We start from the raw sequence: 25346 nt of genomic DNA, 5'->3' as shown, positions 1-25346 counted from the left end.
GGGCGATCTGCGTCCCATTTTGGACCTTCGGGTCCTCAACAAGTTTTTGGTCAGGGAACGGTTCCGCATGCTGACCCTTGCCTCTCTTTATCCCCTAATCGAGCAGAACGATTGGTTATGCTCTCTGGATCTCAAGGAGGCCTACACTCACATCCCGATTCATCCGGCCTCCCGCAAGTTCCTCAGATTCCGGGTGGGACATCTGCATCTGCAGTATCGAGTGCTTCCCTTCGGCCTATCTTCGTCGCCCAGAGTCTTCACGAAGTGTCTGGTAGTGGTGGCCGCTGCACTCCGGAACATGGGTCTCCAGGTGTTCCCATACCTCGACGACTGGCTCATCAAGGCCCCGTCCGCTCCCAAGGTCATTTCGGCGACCTTGACTACCATTTGTTTTCTGCAGAGCTTGGGCTTCGAGATCAACTTTCCAAAGTCCCATCTTCAGCCCACCCAGTCTCTCCCCTTCATAGGGGCTGTCCTGGATACCATTCAACTTCGAGCATTCCTTCCTCCTCCACGCTTACATGCTCTCCTTCTACTCTGCCAGTCAGTGTCTTCTCGCCAATCCATCTCAGCGAGACACATGATGGTCCTTTTAGGCCACATGGCATCTACAGTTCATGTGACGCCTTTTGCCAGACTACATCTCAGGATCCCTCAATGGACTCTGGCATCTCAGTGGACTCAGGTGTCCGACCCGTTATCTCGTCACATTGTGGTCACTCCTGCTCTACGGCAGTCTCTTCTCTGGTGGATGACCTCTTCGAATCTATCCAGAGGTTTGCTGTTTCATTCTCCTCCCCATCAGAAAGTTCTAACGACCGATTCATCGAACTATGCATGGGGGGCCCATCTGGATGGTCTTCGCACTCAGGGGTTCTGGACCAGTGCGGAACGACTCCATCAAATCAATCTTCTGGAGCTCAGGGCCATCTTCAATGCTCTCCAAGCTTTTCAACATCTGCTTCACGACATGGTGGTCCTTATTCGCACAGACAATCAGGTCGCCATGTATTATGTCAACAAACAAGGGGGCACGGGCTCGGCCCCTCTTTGTCAGGAAGCTCTTCGAGTCTGGGATTGGGCGGTTCGCCACAACACCTTCCTCAGAGCAGTCTACATTCAGGGGAAGGACAACGTCTTGGCAGACAAATTGAGTCGTCTACTTCAACCTCACGAATGGACGCTCCACTCCGACCCCCTTCATCAGATCTTTGCTCAGTGGGGGACACCTCAGATAGACCTCTTTGCAGCCCCCCACAACTTCAAGCTGCCTCAATTTTGCTCCAGGATCTACACTCCTCATCGCCTAGAGGCAGATGCTTTTCTGCTGGATTGGAGCAAACGTTTCCTATATGCGTTTCCTCCTTTTCCTCTCATTCAAAAGACTCTAGTCAAATTGAGATTAGACCATGCCACCATGATTCTGATTGCTCCTCGGTGGCCCAGACAACCTTGGTTCTCCCTTCTACTTCAACTCAGCAGCAGGGAGCCAGTACTTCTTCCAGTGTTTCCTTCACTACTCACTCAACATCAAGGTTCACTACTTCATCCCAATCTGCAGTCCCTCCACCTGACAGCTTGGTTCCTTTCAACATAACTCCTCACCAGTTCTCTCAAGCAGTGAGGGAGGTCTTGGAGGCTTCCAGGAAGCCTGCTACTCGACAATGCTATTCCCAAAAATGGACTAGATTCTCTTCCTGGTGTATTTCCAATGCCACGGAACCTCAGCGAGCTTCCCTATCTTCTGTATTGGATTATCTTCTACACCTGTCCCAGTCTGGCCTCAAGTCTACCTCTATACGAGTCCACCTGAGTGCTATTGCGGCTTTCCATCAGCCTCTACAAGGGAAACCTTTGTCTGCTCATCCTGTGGTTTCCAAATTTATGAAAGGACTTTTTCATGTCAACCCTCCTCTCAAACCTCCTCCTGTGGTTTGGGATCTCAATGTTGTCCTGTCTCATCTTATGAAGCCTCCGTTTGAACCTCTCAACACGGCTCCACTCAAGTATCTCACCTGGAAGGTGGTTTTTCTAGTGGCCCTCACGTCAGCTCGTCGGGTCAGTGAGCTTCAGGCCCTAGTGGCGGATCCACCGTTCACCGTATTCCATCATGACAAGGTGGTTCTCCGTACTCATCCAAAATTCTTACCTAAAGTGGTCTCTGAATTTCACATCAACCAATCCATCGTGCTTCCGGTGTTCTTTCCAAAGCCTCATTCTCATCCTGGGGAATCTGCTTTGCACACTCTGGACTGTAAACGTGCTCTAGCTTTCTACTTGGATCGCACAAAGCCACACAGAACTGCTCCTCAACTTTTCGTCTCCTTTGATCCAAACAAGTTGGGACGACCGGTATCGAAGCGCACCATCTCCAACTGGATGGCGGCTTGTATCTCTTCCTGCTATGCCCAGGCTGGATTATCCCTTCCCTGTAAGGTCACAGCCCATAAGGTCAGAGCAATGGCAGCCTCTGTAGCCTTCCTCAGATCGACACCGATTGAGGAGATTTGTAAGGCTGCCACTTGGTCCTCGGTTCATACATTCACCTCTCATTATTGTCTGGATACTTTCTCCAGACGGGATGGACAGTTTGGCCAAACAGTGTTACAAAATTTGTTCTCTTAAGTTGCCAACTCTCCCACCATCCCATTGGGGTTAGCTTGGAGGTCACCCACTAGTGAGAATACCTGCCTGCTTGTCCTGGGATAAAGCAATGTTACTTACCGTAACAGTTGTTATCCAGGGACAGCAGGCAGCTATTCTCACGTCCCACCCACCTCCCCTAGGTTGGCTTCTCTGCTAGCTACCTGAACTGAAGAGACACGCCCGGAGCATCGGGCGGGAAGGCACTGGCGCATGCGCGGTGCGGGCATCTCGAAACTTCTGAGTTTCTTCAAGCAAGACATGCTTGCAATATGTCCGTATCGGGGCTCTGTCGGATGACATCACCCACTAGTGAGAATAGCTGCCTGCTGTCCCTGGATAACAACTGTTACGGTAAGTAACATTGCTTTATTCACCGATGATACCAAACTATGTAACATTGTAAGTAACAGCAATTTGTCCGACAGCATGACGCTAGACCTGCTTTTATTGGAACATTGGTCCTCGACCTGGCAGCTTAGCTTGCAAATTATCTCAAAGCAAAAAGGAAAAAAACAAAAATAATTGCAATTCAAAATGAAAATAAAGAAATGTTATCTCAAACTAATCCCATAATAAAACAATTTTTAAAATTCTATAAAGATTTGTATTCTTCCGAGCCCTATTCAGAAAAGGAAAAAGATGGTATAGAATTTTTAAAGTTAATAAATGGACCAAAGATTCCTGAACATATAAAACGAAGTTTAGAAGAACCAATATCCTTAAAAGAGTTAGGTACAGCATTGAAGTCCCTCAGAGTTGGATCCGCTCCAGGTGGAGATGGTTATACAGTAGAGTTTTATAAATCATTCCAAAACATCATAATGCCCTATTTATTAAAATTATATCAGAAACAACTAAATAAAGGTTGTATTACAGGTACTATGGCTGAATCAATAACTATAGTTTTACCTAAGCCAAATAAAGATCCTACTTTGGTATCAAACTATAGACCTATTTCTTTAATAAATGTGGATGGAAAAATTTTAACTAAGGCAATAGCATTAAGATTGGCTAAAGCTCTCCCTTTCATTATTGATATGCATCAAACAGGTTTTGTTGCTCAAAGACATTCGTCTCATAATACTAGATTGGCACATCACATGTTATATTTGACAAAATCCATCAATGACCCAGCATTCTCTATTTCATTAGATGCGGAAAAAGCTTTTGATAGAGTGGAATGGTCCTTCATGTTTCAGACAATGGAATGGTTTGGTATAGGATCCGGTTTTATACAAATAATAAAGGCATTGTATAACTCCCCTGTTGCTAGATTATATATTAATAATGATTTTTCAGAAAAATTTATTCTACAAAGAGGGGTTAGACAAGGATGCCCACTATCTCCTTTGGAAATTCGAATAAGGCGGGAAGATTGCTTGCAAATTATCTCAAAGCAAAAAGGAAAAAAACAAAAATAATTGCAATTCAAAATGAAAATAAAGAAATGTTATCTCAAACTAATCCCATAATAAAACAATTTTTAAAATTCTATAAAGATTTGTATTCTTCCGAGCCCTATTCAGAAAAGGAAAAAGATGGTATAGAATTTTTAAAGTTAATAAATGGACCAAAGATTCCTGAACATATAAAACGAAGTTTAGAAGAACCAATATCCTTTGCTTTTTGATATCGTTTTAGAACCCTTGTTATTAGCTATAGAACAGATAAAGGAGATACAGGGTATTCCACATTCAGATAGAGAATATAAATTATCAGCATATGCGGATGATATATTACTTTATTTGAGAAATCCGGAAACAACCATTCCAAAGCTACTCGAACTGATTGAAAGATTTGGAAAATTTTCAGGATATAAAATAAACTGGAATAAATCAGAAGTACTTCCACTCAACGTACATTGTACAAAAAGTTTATTTGACTCATTTTCTTTTATTTGGAAAGAGGAAGGATTAAAATACTTAGGAATTTGGATTACAAAAACTATAGAAGAAACTATGATAATCAATGAAAAAAATTTATTACAAAAAGTGTCAGAAATGTGTGAGCAATGGAATCCTTTGTGCATATCTTGGTGGGGGAGAGTGCAAACTGTAAAAATGATGATTTTACCAATAGTTTGTTATCAAATGGGTATGATACCAATTTTTTTCCAGGGGTCTTTTTACAAAAAATTGGATAAAATATTAACAAAATTTATTTGGCTTGGAAAAAACCCCAGAATTGCTCTAGTATCTTTACAAAGACCAATTGAGGAGGGAGGGGTAAATTTTCCAAATTTTTATAGGTACCATCAAGCCTATATTATGCGTCATGGTATGTATTGGATCCTCCCAGAACCCATTGAACATATACCAGATTGGTTCTGGTTAGAATGGAGATTAATGTTTCCTTTACGTCTGAGTCATGTGATAAGTATTCAAATGCCAAGGTTATATAAAGATCATAAAATATTAATAGATACTTGGAAAACTATAAGATATATAAGTAATCTAACTCCTATTCCAATAACTAAATCAACGACTCAAACAATATGGCTTAACCCAAAGATCAAAGTTGGCGGTTTTAAAATTATCTGGAAACATTGGATGATGGCTGGAATTCGTATTTTAGAAGATGTAATAAATAAAGGTAAACTGCTTGAGTTTTCACAATTGCAAAATAAATTTGGTTTAAATAAATCACAATATTTCAGATGGTTGCAATTGAAGCAGGCCATTCAGACAGGGTTCTCTGAATGGAAAAATCTTAATAATTATCATAGTATGGAATTCTTATGTTTTCAGATAGATTCCATGGGACACCAGGCCGCAATGTGGTATAAATTAATATCTGGATTTATACATAAAAAAAAAAAAAAAATGGTCTTAGAGATATTTGGAGCATTGAGATTAAGCATCAAATTAATGCATCTCAATGGCCACGACTTTGGTCTTGGAGGATAAGATGTACAATGTCAGCATCTATGAGACAAACTTGGTTTTTTATTTTACATAGAGCTCTATGGACCCCCACACGTTTACATAGAATTGATAGCTCTAAGTCTAATAGATGCTGGCATTGTCATCTAGAAGCAGGGACATTAGATCATCTTTTATTCTATTGTCCATTCATATTAACATTTTGGAAATCAATTTGGCCCCAAATAAATAGGATGTTAGAAAATCCAGTAGCCTTGACATATGATACAATTCTATTTGGTACTACAATGAGAGCCCATAGTCAAATCTCATCAAATAACAACAAACTTTTATTTATAATGACTGGAATAGCAGTACAGCAAATTACACATAATTGGAAGAATTGGGACAGATTGAACTATAATTTCTGGTGGAACTCAGTTTGCCATATATATAAGATGGAACATGCATTTGCAACACAAAAAGGATATATGAATAAGTTCAAGAAGATTTGGGGACCATTAACAGAATATTGCAATATTTGAATTTCATTTTCCCATGATAAGAAAATAGTATAAAGGCTTTGTTCACCTTGAGTCTTGAAAGTTCTCTGTAAACATCAGCTGGTGTGAACTCAAAATTCAGAAATGGGTCTTCCTTGCTTTCCTTTGCTTCCAACCGTGGCCCGTGCCCTGGCGCCTCGCAGGTAAAGACTGAACAGAAGTAATCGTTCAGTAGTTTGGCTTTTTCAGAATCTGTTTCCACATAATTCCCGTCTGGCGTTCTAAGGCGTACTATCCCGTCTGCGTTCTTTTTCCTGTCGCTAATGTACCTGAAGAAGGATTTGTCCCCTTTTTTAATGTTCTTCGCTAGAGTTTCTTCCATTCGAAGTTTGGCCTCCCTGACTGCTGTTTTGACTGCTGCAGACTTTGTCCTGTATTCAATGTTTGCTTCTTTTTCCCCCGTGCGTTTGTACAAGAGAAACGCTCTTTTCTTATCCTTGACGAGGTACGAGACCTCATCAGTGAACCATTGGGGTTTCTTTTTTCTTTGTTGTTTAGTTACTGATTTTATGTAGCGGATAGTTGCCTCATGGAGGGTCGATTTCAAGGTTGACCACATAACCTCTACATTCTCCGTTACTTCTTGAACCTGAAGCGTCTGATGGACGAAGTTTCCCATGCGTGTGAAGTCAGTGTCCCGGAAATTGAGTACCCTTGTTTTTGTTTGTGATCTAGGGAAGCCTTTCCTAAGGTTGAACCATACCATGTTATGGTCACTGGTGGCTAGCGGTTCTCCCACCGAGATCTCTGAGACGCTTTCCCCGTTCGTAAGTACCAGGTCCAGGATGGCCTGGGACCTAGTGGGCTCTAATACCAATTGTTTGAGTCGTACTCCCTTCATGGACGTTAATATCCTCCTGCTATCATAAGTAGTTGCTGAGAGTGTGTTCCAATCTACATCAGGCATGTTAAAGTCTCCCAACAGAACAACGTCTCCCCGTAAGGTGATATTCTCAATGTCTTCAATTAATTCAATGTCCTTGTGCTCCGATTGTCTTGGAGGTCTGTACACCACACCCAGATACAGGCATTTTTCTCCGCCTCTTGCCAGGTTTACCCAGATGGATTCCCCAGTATACTTGATATCTGTGATTCTGGTTGTCTTGATGTTTTCTTTGATATAAAGTGCTACCCCTCCTCCTAACTTACCCTCTCTTTCTTGGCGAAGCAGGTTGTATCCTGGTATAGTTATATCCCACTAAATACAAAAGTTCCCCAGTGGAAAAACTTTACCAAATATTATAAACCAAATAATTCCCACTTAACCTAACATGTTAGTGAAAGTTCAATTCTAATAACAGGAATTGGCCTCAGTAGTGGAGCCTACGCGTAGTCGAAATCAATGACTGGGGTATTCAGCGTAGTTGTCCTTGCTCCTTATTCTCCAATCATTGGCCCTAATCCTGTTAAATTACTTTATTCAAAAAGATTAAATCTACTATAAATTTCTTATTTTAATACTTTCGTTTTTTCTTTTTCCAATTTTATAACTTATTATCATTAAAACATTCTATTAAACTCATTCTACCCCTTTCATTACACTCTCATTCTATTCCTTTCACTACACTGTCATTCTACTCCTTTCATTACATTATTATATATTTCTCATGAAACTGCCTGCTTTCCGTTATATCTATTGATAATTATTTTAAGGAGCAAGGACAACTACGCTGAATACCCCAGTCATTGATTTCGACTACGCGTAGGCTCCACTACTGAGGCCAATTCCTGTTATTAGAATTGAACTTTCACTAACATGTTAGGTTAAGTGGGAATTATTTGGTTTATAATATTTGGTATAGTTATATCCCACCCATGAGAGTCTGAACCATGTTTCTGAAATTGCTACTACGTCTAGGTCTGCATTAACTATTTCTGTTTCCAGTTCTAGAAATTTATTCCCTAGGCTGTGTGCGTTAACATACATAGCTCTCCACTCTTTTTGTTTACTAAGCTCATGCAGAGAACCACCCATTTGAGTTAAAGTGTCTCCTAGCAATTCTTTTGCAGTAAGGGTACTTACCTTAGACTTAGAAGCGGAGTTTTGGTTCGCCACATCAGGATTGTTACTTACTGCTCTGGTGTAAAAGTGGGTACCCACCCCCGACTTACCTAGTTTAAAGCCTTTCGAAGTAGGTGGGCTAGTCGGTGTCCGAAGACGTTCTTACCTCTGTTGGTCAAGTGGAGTCCGTCTGGTCCCTGTAGTCCCTGTAGTGTCTCTCCGTGATTCAGGAATCCGAAGTTCATCTCCCGGCACCATCGTTGTAGCCACTCATTCGTCTTCAGGATACGTTCGTCCCTGTCCCTTCCTCTGCCCCTAACAGGAAGAATTGAAGAGAATACTACCTGTGCTCCTGTCTGCTTCAGCCTCTTTCCCAGAGCTCCAAAGTCTCTGGCTATGTCCTCCAGGGTGTTCTTGGCAGTGTCATTCGTTCCGACGTGGATGAGCAGCATGGGGAAGTAGTCCTGGGGCTTGAGAAGTCTATCAAGACAGGTGGTCACATCTCGTATTCTGGCTCCAGGAAGACAGCAGACTTCCCTCGACTGCATATCTGGTCTGCATATTGGTCCCTCGGTGCCCCTCAACATGGAGTCCCCAATGGCTATGACTCTACGCTTCTTTTGGGTGTGTCGATCCATTGTCCCCAGAGAAGGAGCTATGTGTTGATCCTGGTCTTGCTCCACGTCGGTAGTCTCCTCCTGCAAGACCTGGAATCTGTTCTTCAGGTTCAGATGTGGAGTCGATGTGAAGCTGTCCTGGTGAGAGAAAGAGTAAGAAGGTGAAGAGTTTGTAAATGGGGGGCGGGGTCTCCTACATTTACCTGAAGTGGAAGACTATTCCAGCGATCAACCACCCTTTCAGTGAAAAAGAATTTCCTGGTGTCCCCGTGCATTCCCCCCCCCCCTGATTTTCCACGGATGCCCCCTTGTTGCCACGGGACCCTTGAAAAAGAAGATATCTTCTTCCACCTCGATGCGGCCCGTGAGATACTTGAATGTCTCGATCATGTCGCCCCTCTCTCTGCGTTCCTCGAGTGAGTACAGCTGCAACTTATCCAGCCATTCCTCGTACGGGAGATCCTTGAGTCCCGAGACCATCCGGGTGGCCATTCTCTGGACCGACTCCAGTCTCAGCACATCCTTACAGTAATGCGGCCTCCAGAATTGCACACAGTATTCCAGGTGGGGCCTCATCATGGATCTATACAATGGCATAATGACTTCAGGCTTACGGCTGACGAAACTCCTGCGTATGCAACCTATGATTTGCCTTGCCTTGGATGAAGCCTGCTCCATTTGATTGGCAGTCTTCATGTTCTCACTGACGATCACCCCTAAGTCTCGTTCCGCTTCAGTTCTTGTTAGGATCTCGCCAATAAGGGTGTAAGTCTTGCATGGATTTTGGCTGTCCAGGTGTATGACTTTGCATTTTTTGGCACTGAAGCTGAGTTGCCAGGACCTAGACCAGTGCTCCAGTAGGAGTAGGTCGTGCATCATGTTGTCGGACATTGAATTTGTCTGTTGTGCTTTTGCCCACTACATTGCTTAGTTTGGCGTCATCGGTGAATAATGTTATTTTACCTCGCAGCCCTTCTGCCAAGTCTCTTATAAAGATGTTGAATAGGATCGGGCCCAGGACCGAGCCCTGCGGCACTCCACTGATTACCTCTGTCATTTCGGAGGGGGGTGCCGTTCACCACTACCCTCTGAAGCCTACCTCCAAGTGTTCCCCAGTGTAGTGGACATCTGTGATTCTGGTGACCTTAATGTCATCTTTAGTATATAATGCTACACCTCCTCCCATTTTGCCCTCCCTGTCCCAGTGAAGCAAGTTGTAACCCGGTATGACCATGTCCCACCCATGGGAGTCCGTGAGCCAGGTCTCAGATATCGCCACCACATCCAGGTTGGCATTCCTCATTTCTGTTTCTAATTCCAGGATCTTGTTTCCCAGACTGTGGGTGTTTACGTACATAGCCCTCCATGTTGTATGTATGTTAAGTCTCAGTGGGGATGTTCCCGCTTGAGCTACTTGGACACCTTTAGCATTATTTGCATGTTTTGTATTTTCCCTAGACCCAGAGTTACAATGTGCACCTATCCCGGACTCCCCAGATCCAGAACTACAGTGTGTTCCTATCCCAGACTCGGAAATGTGTGTACCCTGTGGGGGTATTCCCGCTTGGGCTACTTGAACTCCTTTAGTACAATTTGCAATGTGTGTTCTCTCGCTGGACCCAGAATTACAATGTGTACTCCCCCTAGACCAGGGGTGTCAAAGTCCCTCCTTGAAGGCCGCAATCCAGTCGGGTTTTCAGGATTTCCCCAATGAATATGCATTGAAAGCAGTGCAAGCACATAGGATCTCATGCATAGTCATTGGGGAAATCCTGAAAACCTGACTGGATTCCGGCCCTCGAGGACCGACTTTGACACCTGTGCCCTAGACCCAGAATTACAATGTGACCCAGAATTATAATGTGAGCCAACCACAGACTCGAAAGTGTGTATACTCTCCCCTGACCCATATCTGTGTTTACTTACTTTAGTCTCAAAAAAGTATTGGCAGCTTAGCTCGCCAGGTAGATTGTTCGTGCCCGTACCCTCCCCCAACTTACCTAGTTTAAAGCCCTGTGTAGTAGACGGGCTAGACGGTGTCCAAGGACGTTCTTCCCTCTTCTGGTCAGGTGTAACCCGTCTGGTCCCTGTAGTCCTTGCAATGCCTCTCCATGGTGCAAGAACCCAAAGTTCATCTTGCACCATCCCTGCAGCCAGTCGTTTGCCCTCTGGATGCGATCCTCCCTGGCACTGGCCTTGCCCCTTACTGGGAGGATCGAGGAGAAGACCACCTGCGCATCCATCCTCCTCAGCTTCTCACTCAGAGCTCTAAAGTCTTCAGGTATGCTCTCCGGGGTGCTCCTAGCGGTGTCGTTGGTTCCGACGTGGATGAGAATCATGGGGAAGTGGTCACGGGGCTTGATGAGTCTGTCCAGGCAAGCGGTTACATCCCGGATCCTGGCCCCTGGCAAACAGCAGACCTCTCTTGATTGCAGGTCTGATCTAAAAATTGGACCCTCAGTGCCCCTCAGCAGTGAATCCCCGATGACCACCACTCTGCGCTTCTTAGGGGTGGGCCGATCTGTTGAATCCGGAACTGGAACCGTCTGCTGAACAACTTCCTGTTCCTCGTTGTCAGGACCTTCCTGTAGCAGCTGATATCTGTTCCTCAGGGTGATTTGTGGTGTCGATGTAGAGCTGCCCTGTATGTGAGAGAAAGAGACAGAATAAGGTCTTCTGTGTTTTCCTGTGGAGAAGTCACCAGCTGCCAGGAATCAGCGTCCCCAGCCTCTTCCTGTATTCCAACGGTTGGTCTCAAGTTTGCAGGTTTGGATTCTTTGGGTGTCTCTAGGATGGTCTTGTCAGGTTCCTGTTCAGCGATCTGAGACAGCTCCTGGATGACTCCGTCGATGAAGGTCTCGTCGTCTCGGATACATCTTAAGCGCTGAACCTCCTCTCTCAGGCTCCTCAGCTCTAGCAAAAGGCTTTCATCCGGCTGATCCATTCCTTCCGTCTGTGTGGAGACGTAGACATCTTTGAGGGGATGGCCTCGGTCTGTAAAGAGACCTCTGCCTTCCGTCCTGGCTTCCCTTCCATCTGTACGAAGACCGTAGCCATCCCCTGGGTACTTTCGGTGACTGGACTGCCTGTCTTGATAGAAGTCTTGCTGCTTCTAGTTCTACCTGCCATTTACAAAAGTTGGTTGTTGTTTTTTTTTATATTTGTTAGGATGGGGGCTGTTAGGTGTTGTCAGAAAGTGTTGAGGTTGGAGGGATAGAGGTAGCTAGTTAGTTCTTGGTCTGGGAGATAGAGTTGTTAGTTAATTGTCAGTTAAGGTTGCCTGCTTGTTAGTGTGCTAGTGTGGTCAGTCTGATTAAATGTTAGAGGATAGTGTGGTCTGCCTGTTAAAATGGTTTGGGGATAGAGTGATTGGTGTGGTCCGCCTGTTAAGTGTGAAAGGTTTAGTTGCTTGTTGGTTAGGTAGAAAGTAGAAAGTCACTCGGATCAGACCAGCTTCCATTATCAGATGGATCCGCATGGCAATTTCATCTTCCTACATTTTCTTTGGGAGACAGTCGCCTATTTTTCATGCAGCACATTTCATTTGCATTTATAAATCTTTATTCATTTTTAATTTTACAACAAGTGTACAGAAAAATCAACAGTTAATATACAACTTCACTTGAAAATTTACAACTTCTCTCAAAAAGAAGATTTAACCCCAATCCTCCCCCCCAAATCGTATTAAACAAATATATACCACATAATATAATAACTTATATCATTCGTTCTATATTTTATTAGTGAAATTCAAAAATCCCACCCCACCACCCCCAAACAACATGTATAGTAAGTAGGGAAAAATGCTAATTATTCATTATAATAATTTATTAATGGCCCCCACACATCCTTAAATTTATTAAAATAACCTTTTTGAACTGCTAACGCTCTTGCCATTTTATACATGTGACACACTGAGTTCCACCAAAAACAATAATTTAATCTTTTACAATCTTTCCAATTATATGTTATTTGTTGAATGGCAACTCCTGTTAAAATCATTAAAAGTTTGTTATTAGAGGATATTTGACATTTAGCTCTCATAGACATGCCAAATAAAATTGTCATATGACAATGCTACATGATGTTCTAGCATACAATTTATTTGATCCCAAATCGACTGCCAAAAAGCTTTAATAAATGGACAGTAAAACAATAAATGATCTAAAGTTCCAGCCTCGAGATGATAATGCCAACATCTATTAGACAGAGCAATCCAATTTTTGTAAACGAACAGGGGTCCAGAGTGCTCTATGCAATAGGAAAAACCATGTTTGTCTCATAGATGCAGACATTGTACATTTCATCCTCCAAGACCAAATACGTGGCCATTGAGACACATTAATTTGATGCTTAATCTCAATGCTCCAAATATCTCTAAGTCCAGTTTTTTGTTTCTTATTCAAATAGCCAGATAATAATTTATACCTCTGCGCGGCCTGGTGACCCAGGAAGTCTGCCTGAAAGCATAAGAATTCTTAACTAAATTGATTATTAAGAGATTTCCATTCAGGGAACCCTGCCTAAATAGCCTGCTTCAGTTGCAACCATTTATAACTTTGTTTTTTATCAAGGCCAAATTTATGTTGCAACTGTGAAAAATCCAGCAGCTTACCATTAGATATAACATCATCCAAGGTATGTATATCTGCTTTAATCCAATCCTTCCAGACAATCTTGAAACTGCCTATTTGAATCTTGGAGTTTAGCATGCAGCACATTTCATGAGAAGTGTAGCATCACCCTGGACAGAATTTCAGGCTGTTCCGCCTGATTAAATCTGTAGAGCAGCTATTTGGGCTATACTTTACACCTTTACAAAGTTCTACAGAGTGGATGTGGCGGCTTGAGAGGATGCCACCTTTGGGTCCTCAGTTCTGCGGGCAGGCTTATCTGTTTTGCTCCCCCCCCCTCAGACATATGACTCTGCTTTGGTACGTTGCTCAAGTACAGACTCCTATGTATGACAGATTAGGTTCTAACATTGATCTGGGTCCTGTTAGGATACACAGGAGTCTGTACTACTCTCCCTGTGCAGATTTGTTGCGATTCCCCCGATTTCTACCGTGGACATTGCCAGCATCCATTTCATTACTTGGTTATTAATCATTGTTCTATTTTCTAAGTTTCAGAGCAGAGCAGAACATGTTTTTGCTGAGGGAGTTCCCCTTCTCTTTTCTTACGTTTCAGTGGCGTTCGATTGCTTTGGTACCAACTGAGGAGGGTGCTGTTCTCCACTGCAGAAGGGGAAGAGTGTCATGTTCTTAAAGTGATATTCTTCTGCAGTTCATGGGAAATAGGAATCAACTACTCAAGTACAGACTCCTATGTATCCTCAACAGAACCCAGATTATCAAGGTAGAAACTTAATCTGTTGATCAAGTGCATACAACATTGGGAAAGACCCCACAACTATGAGCCTCGATGCATTATTTTTTTATTTTTATTCTTTATTCATTTTTAAACTTTCATCAAGTGTACAAAAATTCATAATAAACACTATTAATTAGACCACTTGAACATCTTATCATTGTATCTTATAAATATAAATGCAACCCTCCCCCCACCCAACACTAAGTGGTATATAATTAATAGAAAAATGGCATTTAATCATGACAAAAAGATGTTAATGGCTCCCATATTTTTATAAAATTTTTATACTTTCCATTCTGTACCGCCAATGATCTTTCCATTCTATATGTGACATAACAAATTCCACCAGAAATTAAAATTAAGCCTACTATGGTCTTTCCAGTTATTAGTAATATGTTGGATGGCAACTCCAGTCATGATCAATAAAAGTTTATTATTACACGATGATATCTGACTTTTTTTTCTCATAGACATTCCAAATATCACAGTATCATAAGATAACGCTTACATGGTTTTCCAATAAACATTATTTATATTCATCATTTTGTAAGGAGAAAATTGCAGCCATAAGAAGGAAGTATATGCTGAAATGGGAGGGACTAGATATTAGAGAATGACAAGGTGGTTGTTACTCACAGCTAACTGTGGGTAACCCGCCGAAACGGGGCGAGAAAAATTAGTGGTCGCTACAGGGACAAAGACATTCACCGCTCTGTGGAGCGGTGAATGGTCTTGTTTCTGCAGTGAAGCCAGCACGGATCGCGTCCAGCATCCCCACCCGATCGCCACATCCCACGTCCTGCCATTTCCCTCCCTCCACCTCACCTTAGGTGTTGAGTCCGACTTTAATTCTTCTTCTCCCAGCCGTACGCAGCTGCTTGAATTGTTGAATCTTCTCTGTCACAACCGGAAACAGGAAGTTGGGTCAGAGGAGAAGATTCAACAGCTCAAACAGCCACACGCGCAGCTTATCAAAAGCGTGCGGCTGGGAGAAGAAGAATTAAAATCAGACTCGGCACCTAAGGTGAGGTGGAGGGAGGGAGAAGGCAGGATGCGCCGATCAGGTGGGAAATATGGCATCTTAACAATGGAGGTGGCATAATACAAACAATTTTCATATATCACTTGTATTTACAATCAAATATTCTTGTAATAATTGTTGTAAGAATTCAAAAATGAATAAATAAAATGTAAAAAAAACAAACAAAAACAATGGAGGTGGCAAAAATGGAGGGGGAGATGTGTGGTAAGGATGTGAGAGGGAGTAAAAATTATGGTGCCCCTATGTAGTCTTGGGTCTTCATTTAAAAACAAAACAAGCAGAAATGGTGACAGGGCCAAAGGGGGTAATTGGGATGGAGGGTTCAGGGACGCAGATTAAATCTTGAGCATTTGGGGTGGTTCTGATTATACTGAGGAATTTGTAAGGGGAGATATGTCATAAAAGGAAGAAACATTTGTTCCATACAATTGAAAGGGAGGAAGGGCCATGTTTGACTATTATTTATTGGGAAGGAGGGTAGTGAAGGACCACAACTGGAATGCACTTGCTGGTTTCTTTTCATTCACTGTTTGTTTTGCGCAAGTATAACTGTTACTCAATAGTATCCTTTGTCTGTTGTGTTTTTGAACTTAAAACAACAGAAAGAAAAATAGAATTGGTTCCAGTGCCTTTAGGTGCTTCTGAATATCGTATTTCAGTGTTGCTCTTTCTCAAGTTTATTCCATTCTAGTAATAAAGGAAAATCTTGTGCACATATTTGAATCTGTTGATCTTTTTGCAGGTGTCCCAACAGTACCATTGTTGCCACCCCCTCCAGTAAATAACCCCCTCAACACAGTGTCGCCATCAATTAACCCATCAACAACACTGCCAGGTAAGGAATGACCACCAAGCAACAATAAAGGAGATGAGTGCAGAACAGAGCAACCAACTTTTTTATGTACACACATACTGTATATGGTTTTAATTTAGTTTGAACCTGGACTGAGCCTAATTTTAAAACAGATGGTAGAGAAAGCTTTGTATATTAGAAATGAATCCTGCCTTTATGCTGTTTGTAATGTCATTTTATTAAGATTTAATAAACTAAGCTAAAAGAAAAAAAATTTGAAGCAGTTTATAATCAAAATAACTTGGTCTGGCTATGGTGCCATGGACTTTCACTAAGATTATGATGGTGGTTGTGGCGGCGGCGGCCTTGTGCAAGGAGGACATTCTGGTGCGCCCCTATCTGGACGACTAATTGATTCATGCCAAGCCATCTCAGGAGAGCTCCCGGGTTACAGCTCGGGTTTGGATTTTTTCCAGTTCTTGGGCTGGGTGATGTGACCTGTCCAAAAGCCATTTGACTCAGTCTCAGCACTTGGAGGATGTGCAAATTGCAGTCTCAGATTCACTCTCTGATGGCTTGTCGCTGCCCTTGAGTGCAGGATTTTCTGCAGGTCTTTGGGTCGATTTCAGCCTCCCTGGATGTGGTCAGGTGGGCTTGGGCTCACAAGCGCCCTCTTTAGTACATGCTTCTTCAGCAGTGGTCGCCACAGATTAGCAATCTAGACTCCCCCGTTCCTCTTCAGGGGTTAGTTCGTTGCAGCCTGCGCTGGTGGCTACAGTCTTCCAATCTGATTTCAAGAAGTGAGCCTAGCTGAACCCCAGTGGACAGTGCTTATCACTGAAGCCAGTCTCCTTGGTGGAGGTATCCTGGTTGATCAGTATTCTGGTGACCAGAGCCATTCGGCTAGCACTGGTGGAATTCCAGTCCTTGCTGGAAGGCAAGTCCAAGTTCTTTATGTCAGTCATTGGGGAGACACCGAGTCATCTAGTGGCTCTGGAGACCTCATGGAATGGGTGGAGGCTCATCTTCTGAACATCTCAGCCTCCCACATAGCCAGCGTGGACTATGTCCAGATGGATTTTTTTTCAGTCGTCATGCTTTGAATCCCAGTGAGTGGTATCTTGGGCTGGAGGCCCTTTGAGACGATTGTTCAGGTCAGGGGTTGGCTGATCCTGGACCTCATGGCTACGAGTGTCTACGCCAAGGTGCCAAGATTCTTCAGTTGGTGCAGGGATTGTTCGGCCAAGGGGATGGATGCTCTGGTGCAGGCTTGGCTCGAGACAGGCCTGTTTTGTCTTTCCACCATGGCCTCTGGTGGTCAGACTTCTTCTTTGGATTGCCCAACAAGCAGGCCGTGTGATCCTGGTGGCTCTGGATTGGTCCAGGAGCCTATGGTAAGCAGATCTGGTTCGGCTGCTCATGGCAGATCCTCTCCCACTGCCCCTATCGCCCAATCTTCTGTCTCGGGGTCCAATTCAAATGTTCGATCCGGGACCCTTTAGTCTTACAGCTTGGCTCTTGAAAGGGCTCACCTAAGAAGAACTGGGATATTCTGATAAGGTGATCTCCACTTTCTTGGGTTTACAGAGGCTTTCTTCCTCTTGGGCCTATGCGTGTTTGAGGAGAGGTGCTCCGTGCTGCTTTGCCTCCCATGTTGGAGGTCCTGTATGTTTTAATGTATGTTACCCTATTTTTATTATGTACAAACCGCTTAGAAGACTGATAGGCGGTATACAAATTTTTTATTTTTTTTTTTAATTCTTTATTCCTTTTTAATCATTCAACAAGTGTACAAGAAAAATCATACATATTAAACTTGAAACTTGATATTTGTACTGTGTTCAGTGGCTTACCAGACAGCTAATGAGGGTTGGGGATGGGCAGTGTTTCAGAGCCCAAAGAAGGTGGGCACTAAATTTTCTTCCCACCATGCCTCCTGCTCAGATGAAATTATAAATACCTAAGTTGATGGGCTTCCCAAAGCCCTACCAGCTGAAGACTTCTCCTCCAGTCCAGTAGCCAGAGCTCTTCAAAGAGTTCAGGGACTGTCACTAGCTACAGAGCTTGGAGATGTCTGGCTGCCAGACTGGAGGAGATGGTCCTCAACTGGCAAGGTTTTGGGATCCCCACAGCAAGGGAGGTGGCTAAATTTTGATGGACCTGGTACCCCTGAGTGTTCAATACAAAAAGAAGCTCATATCTAGTTGTTTGTTTTTGTTTCTTTTTTTAATTTCTCAAGTGTTGTAATACTTGCTGAGATTAATTTCTTAGGGTTCCCAGTTCAATTTGTGATCCCTTGTTCTGTATTTGGAAAAGGTCTGTCTGTGTTTTGTGTGTAAAGAAGTCATTTAGTTTTTACATGTAGTAAAGGGGGGGGGGAAGAAATCGGGGGCCTCCTTAATTTCTGCTCTTGGCCCCAGCATGTCTAAAACAGACCCTGACATCAAGTTTATTTCAAGTTGTATTTAAAATTTGATAAATCGCTTATCAGTCTTCTAAGCGATGAACATAGCTAAAAATTTATAACATTCAAGGGGGTACCATATGTCAAACATATAGGACTTTCTGTGCCAAAGGGAAAGGAGGTTAAGAAATACAATATCAGATAGGAAAGAAAACAAGTAGGGGAAGGACAACAGAATGGGTAAATAGGACCCAAAAGAAAGCGAGAGGAAAGCAACTAGAAATGAAGTGAAGGAATTAGAATGAAGCATAAAAGAGAGAAAGAGAAAAGAAGGGAAGAGTACGGTAACTCCTGCAGGGAAAAGAAAGGTCAAATGTAATGGTGAGGGCCTGCCTTAAAGAGTTAAAGATCAAAGGCATCTTTGAAAAATAAAGTGTTCTTAAGTGGGTAGGGAGTTCCACATTTGCGGTGCCGTGACTGAGAATATGTATGGCGCCTCTCCATTGTCAGAAACCCAACTGTTATACTCCCCTCAGTAGAACAGAATAATAGCTGATACAGTCGTTCATGCTGTAAGGAGGAGGCAAAAGTAACTGAGCTGGAACAGTGCTGGCCTCAGGAACTGGCATTGTTTTTATCGGGGTAATGACGTCACTCTCCGATATCGGAAACCCTCAGCAGAATAGAATAGCAGCTGACATAGTCACTCATGCTGGTAAGGAGGAAGCAAAAGTAACTGAGCTGGAACATCCTTGCGTGTCATCCTTGCACAGGGGCCATGCTAATCTCTGGATTGGCCATTGTGGAATCAGGATACTGGGCTAAATGGACCATTGGTCTCACCCTGTATAGCTACTGTTATGATCTTAAGACCATTCCAGGGGGCAGGACCCACCACACTAAACAGTGACTTCTGTAGTCTACAATGCGGAAAGAGGGAATGGTTAACAAATGCTGGTTTGAACATAAAGAGACCGATATTCAGCTAGGGGTGGGCAGCAGGATTAAAGCTCACTGCTGGTGCTGAATTTGGAAATTTAGTTATGCGTCATATCTGTCAATCAACATTGAATTCCTGGTTTTATTTTTGGCTGCCAGAACTTAACCAGTTAAGCCGATATTCAGCATTAATAGGTTAAGTTCCTAGCAGGCCTATTTTAACCATGAAGCCAAAGCTGAATGTCAGCATTAACCATGTATATTCAGCAGAGATAACCAGCTATTTCCTATTGAATATTTGCAGTTAGCCAGTTAAAACGCTATTTAAGCAGTCAGTGACCATTGCAGATCATTTAAATATTGCTGAATATTGGGGGGGGGGGGGGGTTCAGCCTGTCATGTAGGGAATCGGATATCCTTGTTATATCCCTGGATTCCTCCTTTTTTTTTATAAATCTTTATTCATTTTCAAATATTACAACAAGTGTATAATAATCAATCAGAAATAGTTTTAACTAATCACTTGACAATCTTATTTATATTCCTCCAAATATATAAATATAAAAGAATGCCACCCCACCCATATATTAATAATTAACAATTAACAATTATTATCATTCATAATCCCACCCCCCTATATCTTATCCAATACTAAGGTGTTTAAGATGTCTGATCATTAGAATAAATAATCAATGGCCCCCAAATCTTTTTAAACTTATGATAATTTCCTTGTTGCATAGCAAGCACCCTTTCCATTTTATAAATATGGCATACTGAATTCCACCAAAAAGTATAATTTAGTTTAGTGTAATCTTTCCAATTTCCTGTAATCTGCTGAATGGCAATCCCTGTCAGTATCAATAGAAGTTTATTATTATTTGCAGAAATTGTTATATCCCTGGATTCCTCCTTTTGATATTCTTTAGCTGATAAATGTAACCACTCATGACCATGGCATAAATCAGGGATCTCAGTCCCTCTTTCAAGTTTAAAGTTTATTAAAATTTTGATTTGAACGCAATATCAAATAATTCAATGCGTTTAACAATAGTAATTTTGGGGGGACAAATAACAATTTAAACAATAAAAACATACAATCTTATCTATAATTATCTAAAGATACATAAGGAATAGAAGGATAAATTACATTTGTTTAAAATAAAATAACCTTTAGGGCTGCAATCCAGTCAGGTTTTCAGGATTTCCCCAATGAATATGCATGAGATCTCTGTGCATGCACTGCTTTCAATGCATATTCATTGGGGAAATCCTGAAAACCCGACTGGATTGCGGCCCTCAAGGAGGGTCTTTGAGATCCCTGGCATAAATAGATATAGCTAAATGTATCTCTTGGTAAGTATGAGTGAAAATTCCTAACATGCCATAAGTGGATTTCAATTTTTGCTACTTTTTCTGTATGTGCTTGTTTCCCCAAATGTTTTTTAAGACTATGGTAGTGTCATGGTTTGATATACAGTTAAGAGTGGGTTGCCTTTCAGTTGTATACTGGCACATCTGTTTTGTGTTAGATCAGGGGTAGGCAATTCCGGTCCTCGAGAGCCATAGGCAGGTCAGGTTTTCAGGATATCCACAATGAATATATGAGATGGATTTGCATGCACTTCCTCCTTGAGATGCAGATCTATCTCGTGCATATTTTTTGTGGATATCCTGAAAACCTGACCTGCCTGTGGCTCTCAAGGACCGGAATTGCCTACCCGTGTGTTAGATGAACAGTTATAAATACAGGAAGGTGCATTTTAAGGATTTTTTTTTCTTTTGTTGGGAAGAGGTTAAGGATATGGCTTAATCCGGGGATAGTCAGAGTGGTTGTCCCTGTAACAACTTTTTTTCAGAGACAATGCTGCAGATCTGTTTGCACATAAAGCTAGATTTTACTTGGCTTCATTCTTCTATTTATCTCACCACAAAGCTATAATTGGTTGTTAATCTTTTGTTTTAGGTTTGATGCCACTTTCCACTGGACTATCCAATCTATCTAACCTACCAAACCTAAATATTCCTGGAGCACACATAATTCCTGGTTCTGTATTACCAGACATTATGCACGCTGGTATGTATTAAAACAAAAATAGTTTGTTCTGATATTTGATATACAGTCCTTAGTCTTGAGTTATCAGAGCAGCTTACAAAACAAATATAAGAGCCAGAAAAAAGCAGAAGATAAAAATTACAATAAACAAATTCTAACGTGACACTCTCCATTCCTGAACCTGTGGGTAGCCAACCCCTTCTCATGAGAATTCTTGTAGGGTGCTTCATTAGCATTCTTTTGTTCCACCTCCCATCTTTCTGGGCTGTCCTTCAATTCGTTATGCCAGATTATCTATTCGTATTGGCTGGAGCTGCCCTTAAAGGTCAACCAGCCTCAAAAGCAACTATTTCAAGATGAATCCATATGGCAATTTCTTCAGCCTGTATCGAAGTGGAAAACATCTGCCTATATCAACAAAGGTGCATTCTACTAGAAGCGTAGCTTCCTCAGTGGTAGAATCTTCAGTGATGCCCCCAGAAGAAATCTGTAGAGTTGCCACTTGGTCTTCTCTTCATACGTTCATGAAGTTTTACAGGGTGGATGTGGCGGCCAAACAGGACTCCAGATTCTTATCTTCAGTTCTGACAGCAGGCTCCCCCTAAACTTGAGGGACTGCTTTGATATGTCCCACAGGTTCAGGAATAGAGTATCTGTTGCACTAAAATGAAAAATTAGGTTCTTACCTCCTTAATCTTCTTTGTAGTAGACAGCCACTCCATTCCTGAAGCCCAGCCTGTCAGATGTTCATTTGCCTACTTACTACTTCAGAGATGCTGGGGAATCAGGACATCTTGTTTTCTTTCCTTTGTCCAGCCTTGACAAGGATAGAGGATGCGACTGCTACGTTGAAGCTAGGGGTTATCTAAAATCTTCCACACTTAGTGCAGGTTGCGCTCAAGTTGGTAACTTGTTTGTTTTTCACCTTGTTATGTATTGCAGATGGTTATATTTGTGTTGCATGTTTAATAATATGAATTAGACATATCTCTTGGGGAGTGTCCCCATACCCCTCCCTACTCTATTTCCTCTCCAGGGCTGACCATCTGCTTTTATATTAACTGAGGAATTGAAGGACAGCCCAATAGGATGAGAGGCGGAGCAAAAGAATGCTAATGAATCTCCCTACAAGAATTCTCGTGAGAAGGGGTTGACTACCCACAGGTTCAGGAATGGTCTACTAGAAAGAAGATTGAGATAAGAACCTATTCCAGCGCAATAGGTGAGACATTCTAGACTGGGGATACCCACACTTTTTGGGCTTGTGAGCTACTTTAAAAATGACCAAGTCAAAATGATCTACCAACAATAAAATTAAAAAAAAAAACCACAAAGCACACTGAAAGGCAGAGAAAATGTTAATTATCATTCATATTCTGGGGTTTTTTCAAAGAGGTCAAGGCAGATGACTCCATGCAATGTCACCTCAGTAACAACCATACAAAAAGACAAATATATCCCCTCACTTTTTACTAAACCGCGATAGCAGTTTTTAGCGCAGGGAACTGCGCTGAATGCCCCGCGCTGCTCTCAATGCTCATAGGCTCTCTGCGCTAAAAACCACTATTGAGGTTTAGTAAGAGAGAGCTATAGTGCAAAATATAGACAGCAGATATAAATTCTCAAAACGAACACATTTTGATCACTAAACTGAAAATAAAATCATTTTTCCTACCTTTGTTGTCTGGTGATTTCATGAGTCTCTGGTTGCACTTTCTTCTTCTGACTGTGCATCCAATATTTCTTCCCTTCTTTCAGCCTCCTATATGTTTCCTCTCCCCCAACTTTCTTTCTCTCTCTCTCTCTCTATGCTCCTTTTCTTTCTCTCTTCCTGTTCCCCCTTTCTTTCTTTATCTCCCTGCCCCCCCCTTTCTTTTTTTTAATTATATTTATTTGAAATTTTTCAGAGAAATACAAAGCAGGAGAGGTACAGCAAATTGAAAACCAAATAAAGTTCACACAGAACAACCCCTCTCTCCCCCCCAGAAACTCAAAAATGCAAATATTTGTACTGTAACTCTTCAGTACAAAGCTCCACAACACATCCAAAAAAACCCAAACCTCCCTCCCCTCCCCCACCCCAGGGTCAATTATACAAATAAAATAAAACAATACAAGATGGTTAGCACTATCAAATAGATAACAAACAAAGGTCATGTTATACTTTCATACCATTTAACATAAGGATCCCACACTTTTAAAAAGGGAGTAAGTCGATTATGCAGCAAAGCAGTCAATTTAGACATACAAAAAATAAAATCCACTTTACGCAACAAAAAAATTCTGTCAGGGGGGGATAGGCCTGTTTCCAATGGGCAGCCAATAAAAGTCAAGCCGCCGTAAAAATAAAAGTTTATGCGCTTCAACAGATAAAGCTAATAATTCAAAAACCATATCCCAATAGGGAACAACCCATAGGCAGTCCCACCAAATATGAAGAAAGGTACCTTGCTGACCACAATTTCTCCAACAAAGATTAGATACCTGGGGGTACATTTTATGGAGTTGCATAGGCTTAAGGTACCATTGGTACAGCATCTTATATCCATTTTCCACCAAAGAGCTAGCTACAGAGACATGAAGCAATCGAATAAACACTTGCTCCCAATTTATAGCTGGCCCAACTTGTCGCAAGAGCCCCTCCCAGATACCTATACATTTAATTGGGGGGGGCCTTGTTGTTGTATGAGAGCTTTATAAAACCGAGAAATACACCCCCTACCACTATTCCCCATAAGGGCCCATTCCAATGGGGTCTCCTCCAAGCGAAGGTCACTAATAGTCTTATGACAAATAAAATCCGCCACCTGATGATATCGAAAGTGATCCCCCTCCCCCAAATCATAAGTTTCCATCAAATCTGAAAACGATATCAGCTTGCCCTCTTCCACAAAATCCCCCAAATCTAGAAGGCCCTGTTGAGCCCAAACCCGAAATCGAGTATCTATCCTTCCAGGTTCAAAACCCGTCGCCACCCACAATGGAGTACTATGAAAATAAAGCCTAGATCGAAAAAGGCGGGTCCGTACCCTGGCCCATGCCACAAACGTGTGATGCAAAAACAGATTAACCTCTTTAAGGAGCTGCCGAGCCTCCCCCACAGGCAGCCAAGGCAATACCCTACACAGCTCCTCAGAGCCCATAATGTTTTCCAATCGAACCCAACTCTTCGACCCATCTTTGCACCAAGCTAAAAAGGACTTTAATTGTGCCGCCACATAATAGCGCCTCAAACAGGGTACAGCCATACCCCCCTGTGCCCCCGCTTCTCTGAACCCTCGGCGGGCAACTTCCAAATATAGTGAAAAACCTTTCTAGCCACCCCACGAAAAAATGTCGCCGATAATGGAATAGGCAAAGCTTGAAAAAGATAAAGCAATTACATCATCATTTTTACACTTTGAATGTGTCCATACCACGATAATGGAGTATGTTCCCATTTATCTAAATCAGCCCACAAAGATTTCAATAGCGGAGGAAAATTAACCTCAAATAAAGAATGGGGTTGTGCTGTAATATTAACTCCCAAATAACGAATAGATTTAGATGCCCATTGGAAGGGATAGCTCGATTTCAGTACAGCACACACTCTGGGGTTCACCGATACATTAAGAATCTCTGACTTATCCATATTTGTATGAAAGCCTGAAACCACACCGTAGCAAGTCAATTCGTCAACAATCTCCGACAAAGATGTCCGCGGGTGAGTTAGAATAAAAACAACATCATCAGCAAACAGCAACAATTTGGTTGAAATCCCACCACAAAGCACTCCATATATAACCTGCTGAGCTCGAACATGATTAGCTAATGGCTCCATGGCCAATGCAAAAAGTAAGGGCGAAAGAGCACAGCCATGTCTAGTCCCTCTTGCCAGTGTAAAATTATCAGTATAACTCCCATTAATGCGAAGGGCCGCTAAAGGCTTTGCATATAAAATTTGAAGCCAAGTGAAAAATTGCCCCCAATACCCATAACTGATAAGAGTGCTCAACAAAAAGGGCCAAGACACCCGATCGAAAGCCTTTTCAGCATCAATACTCAGCAATAAAG

The 25346-nt window shown here is 42.3% G+C and overlaps 1 protein-coding gene across 1 annotated transcript in view; it reads left to right on the top strand.

Moving 5' to 3' along the window:
• Positions 1-25346, top strand: part of GORASP2 (golgi reassembly stacking protein 2) — a 72762-nt gene that overhangs the window by 39462 nt on the left and 7954 nt on the right. Inside the window, exons 8-9 of the mRNA XM_033944738.1 lie at positions 15847-15939; positions 21204-21314. Of these exons, the coding sequence (XP_033800629.1) occupies positions 15847-15939; positions 21204-21314 (204 nt within the window). The remainder of the gene's footprint in view (positions 1-15846; positions 15940-21203; positions 21315-25346) is intronic.

This window comes from Geotrypetes seraphini, chromosome 5 (assembly GCF_902459505.1).
Source record: "Geotrypetes seraphini chromosome 5, aGeoSer1.1, whole genome shotgun sequence".
NCBI classification, from domain to species: Eukaryota; Metazoa; Chordata; class Amphibia; order Gymnophiona; family Dermophiidae; genus Geotrypetes; species Geotrypetes seraphini.
This window is presented reverse-complemented; position numbering and strand designations above follow the sequence as displayed.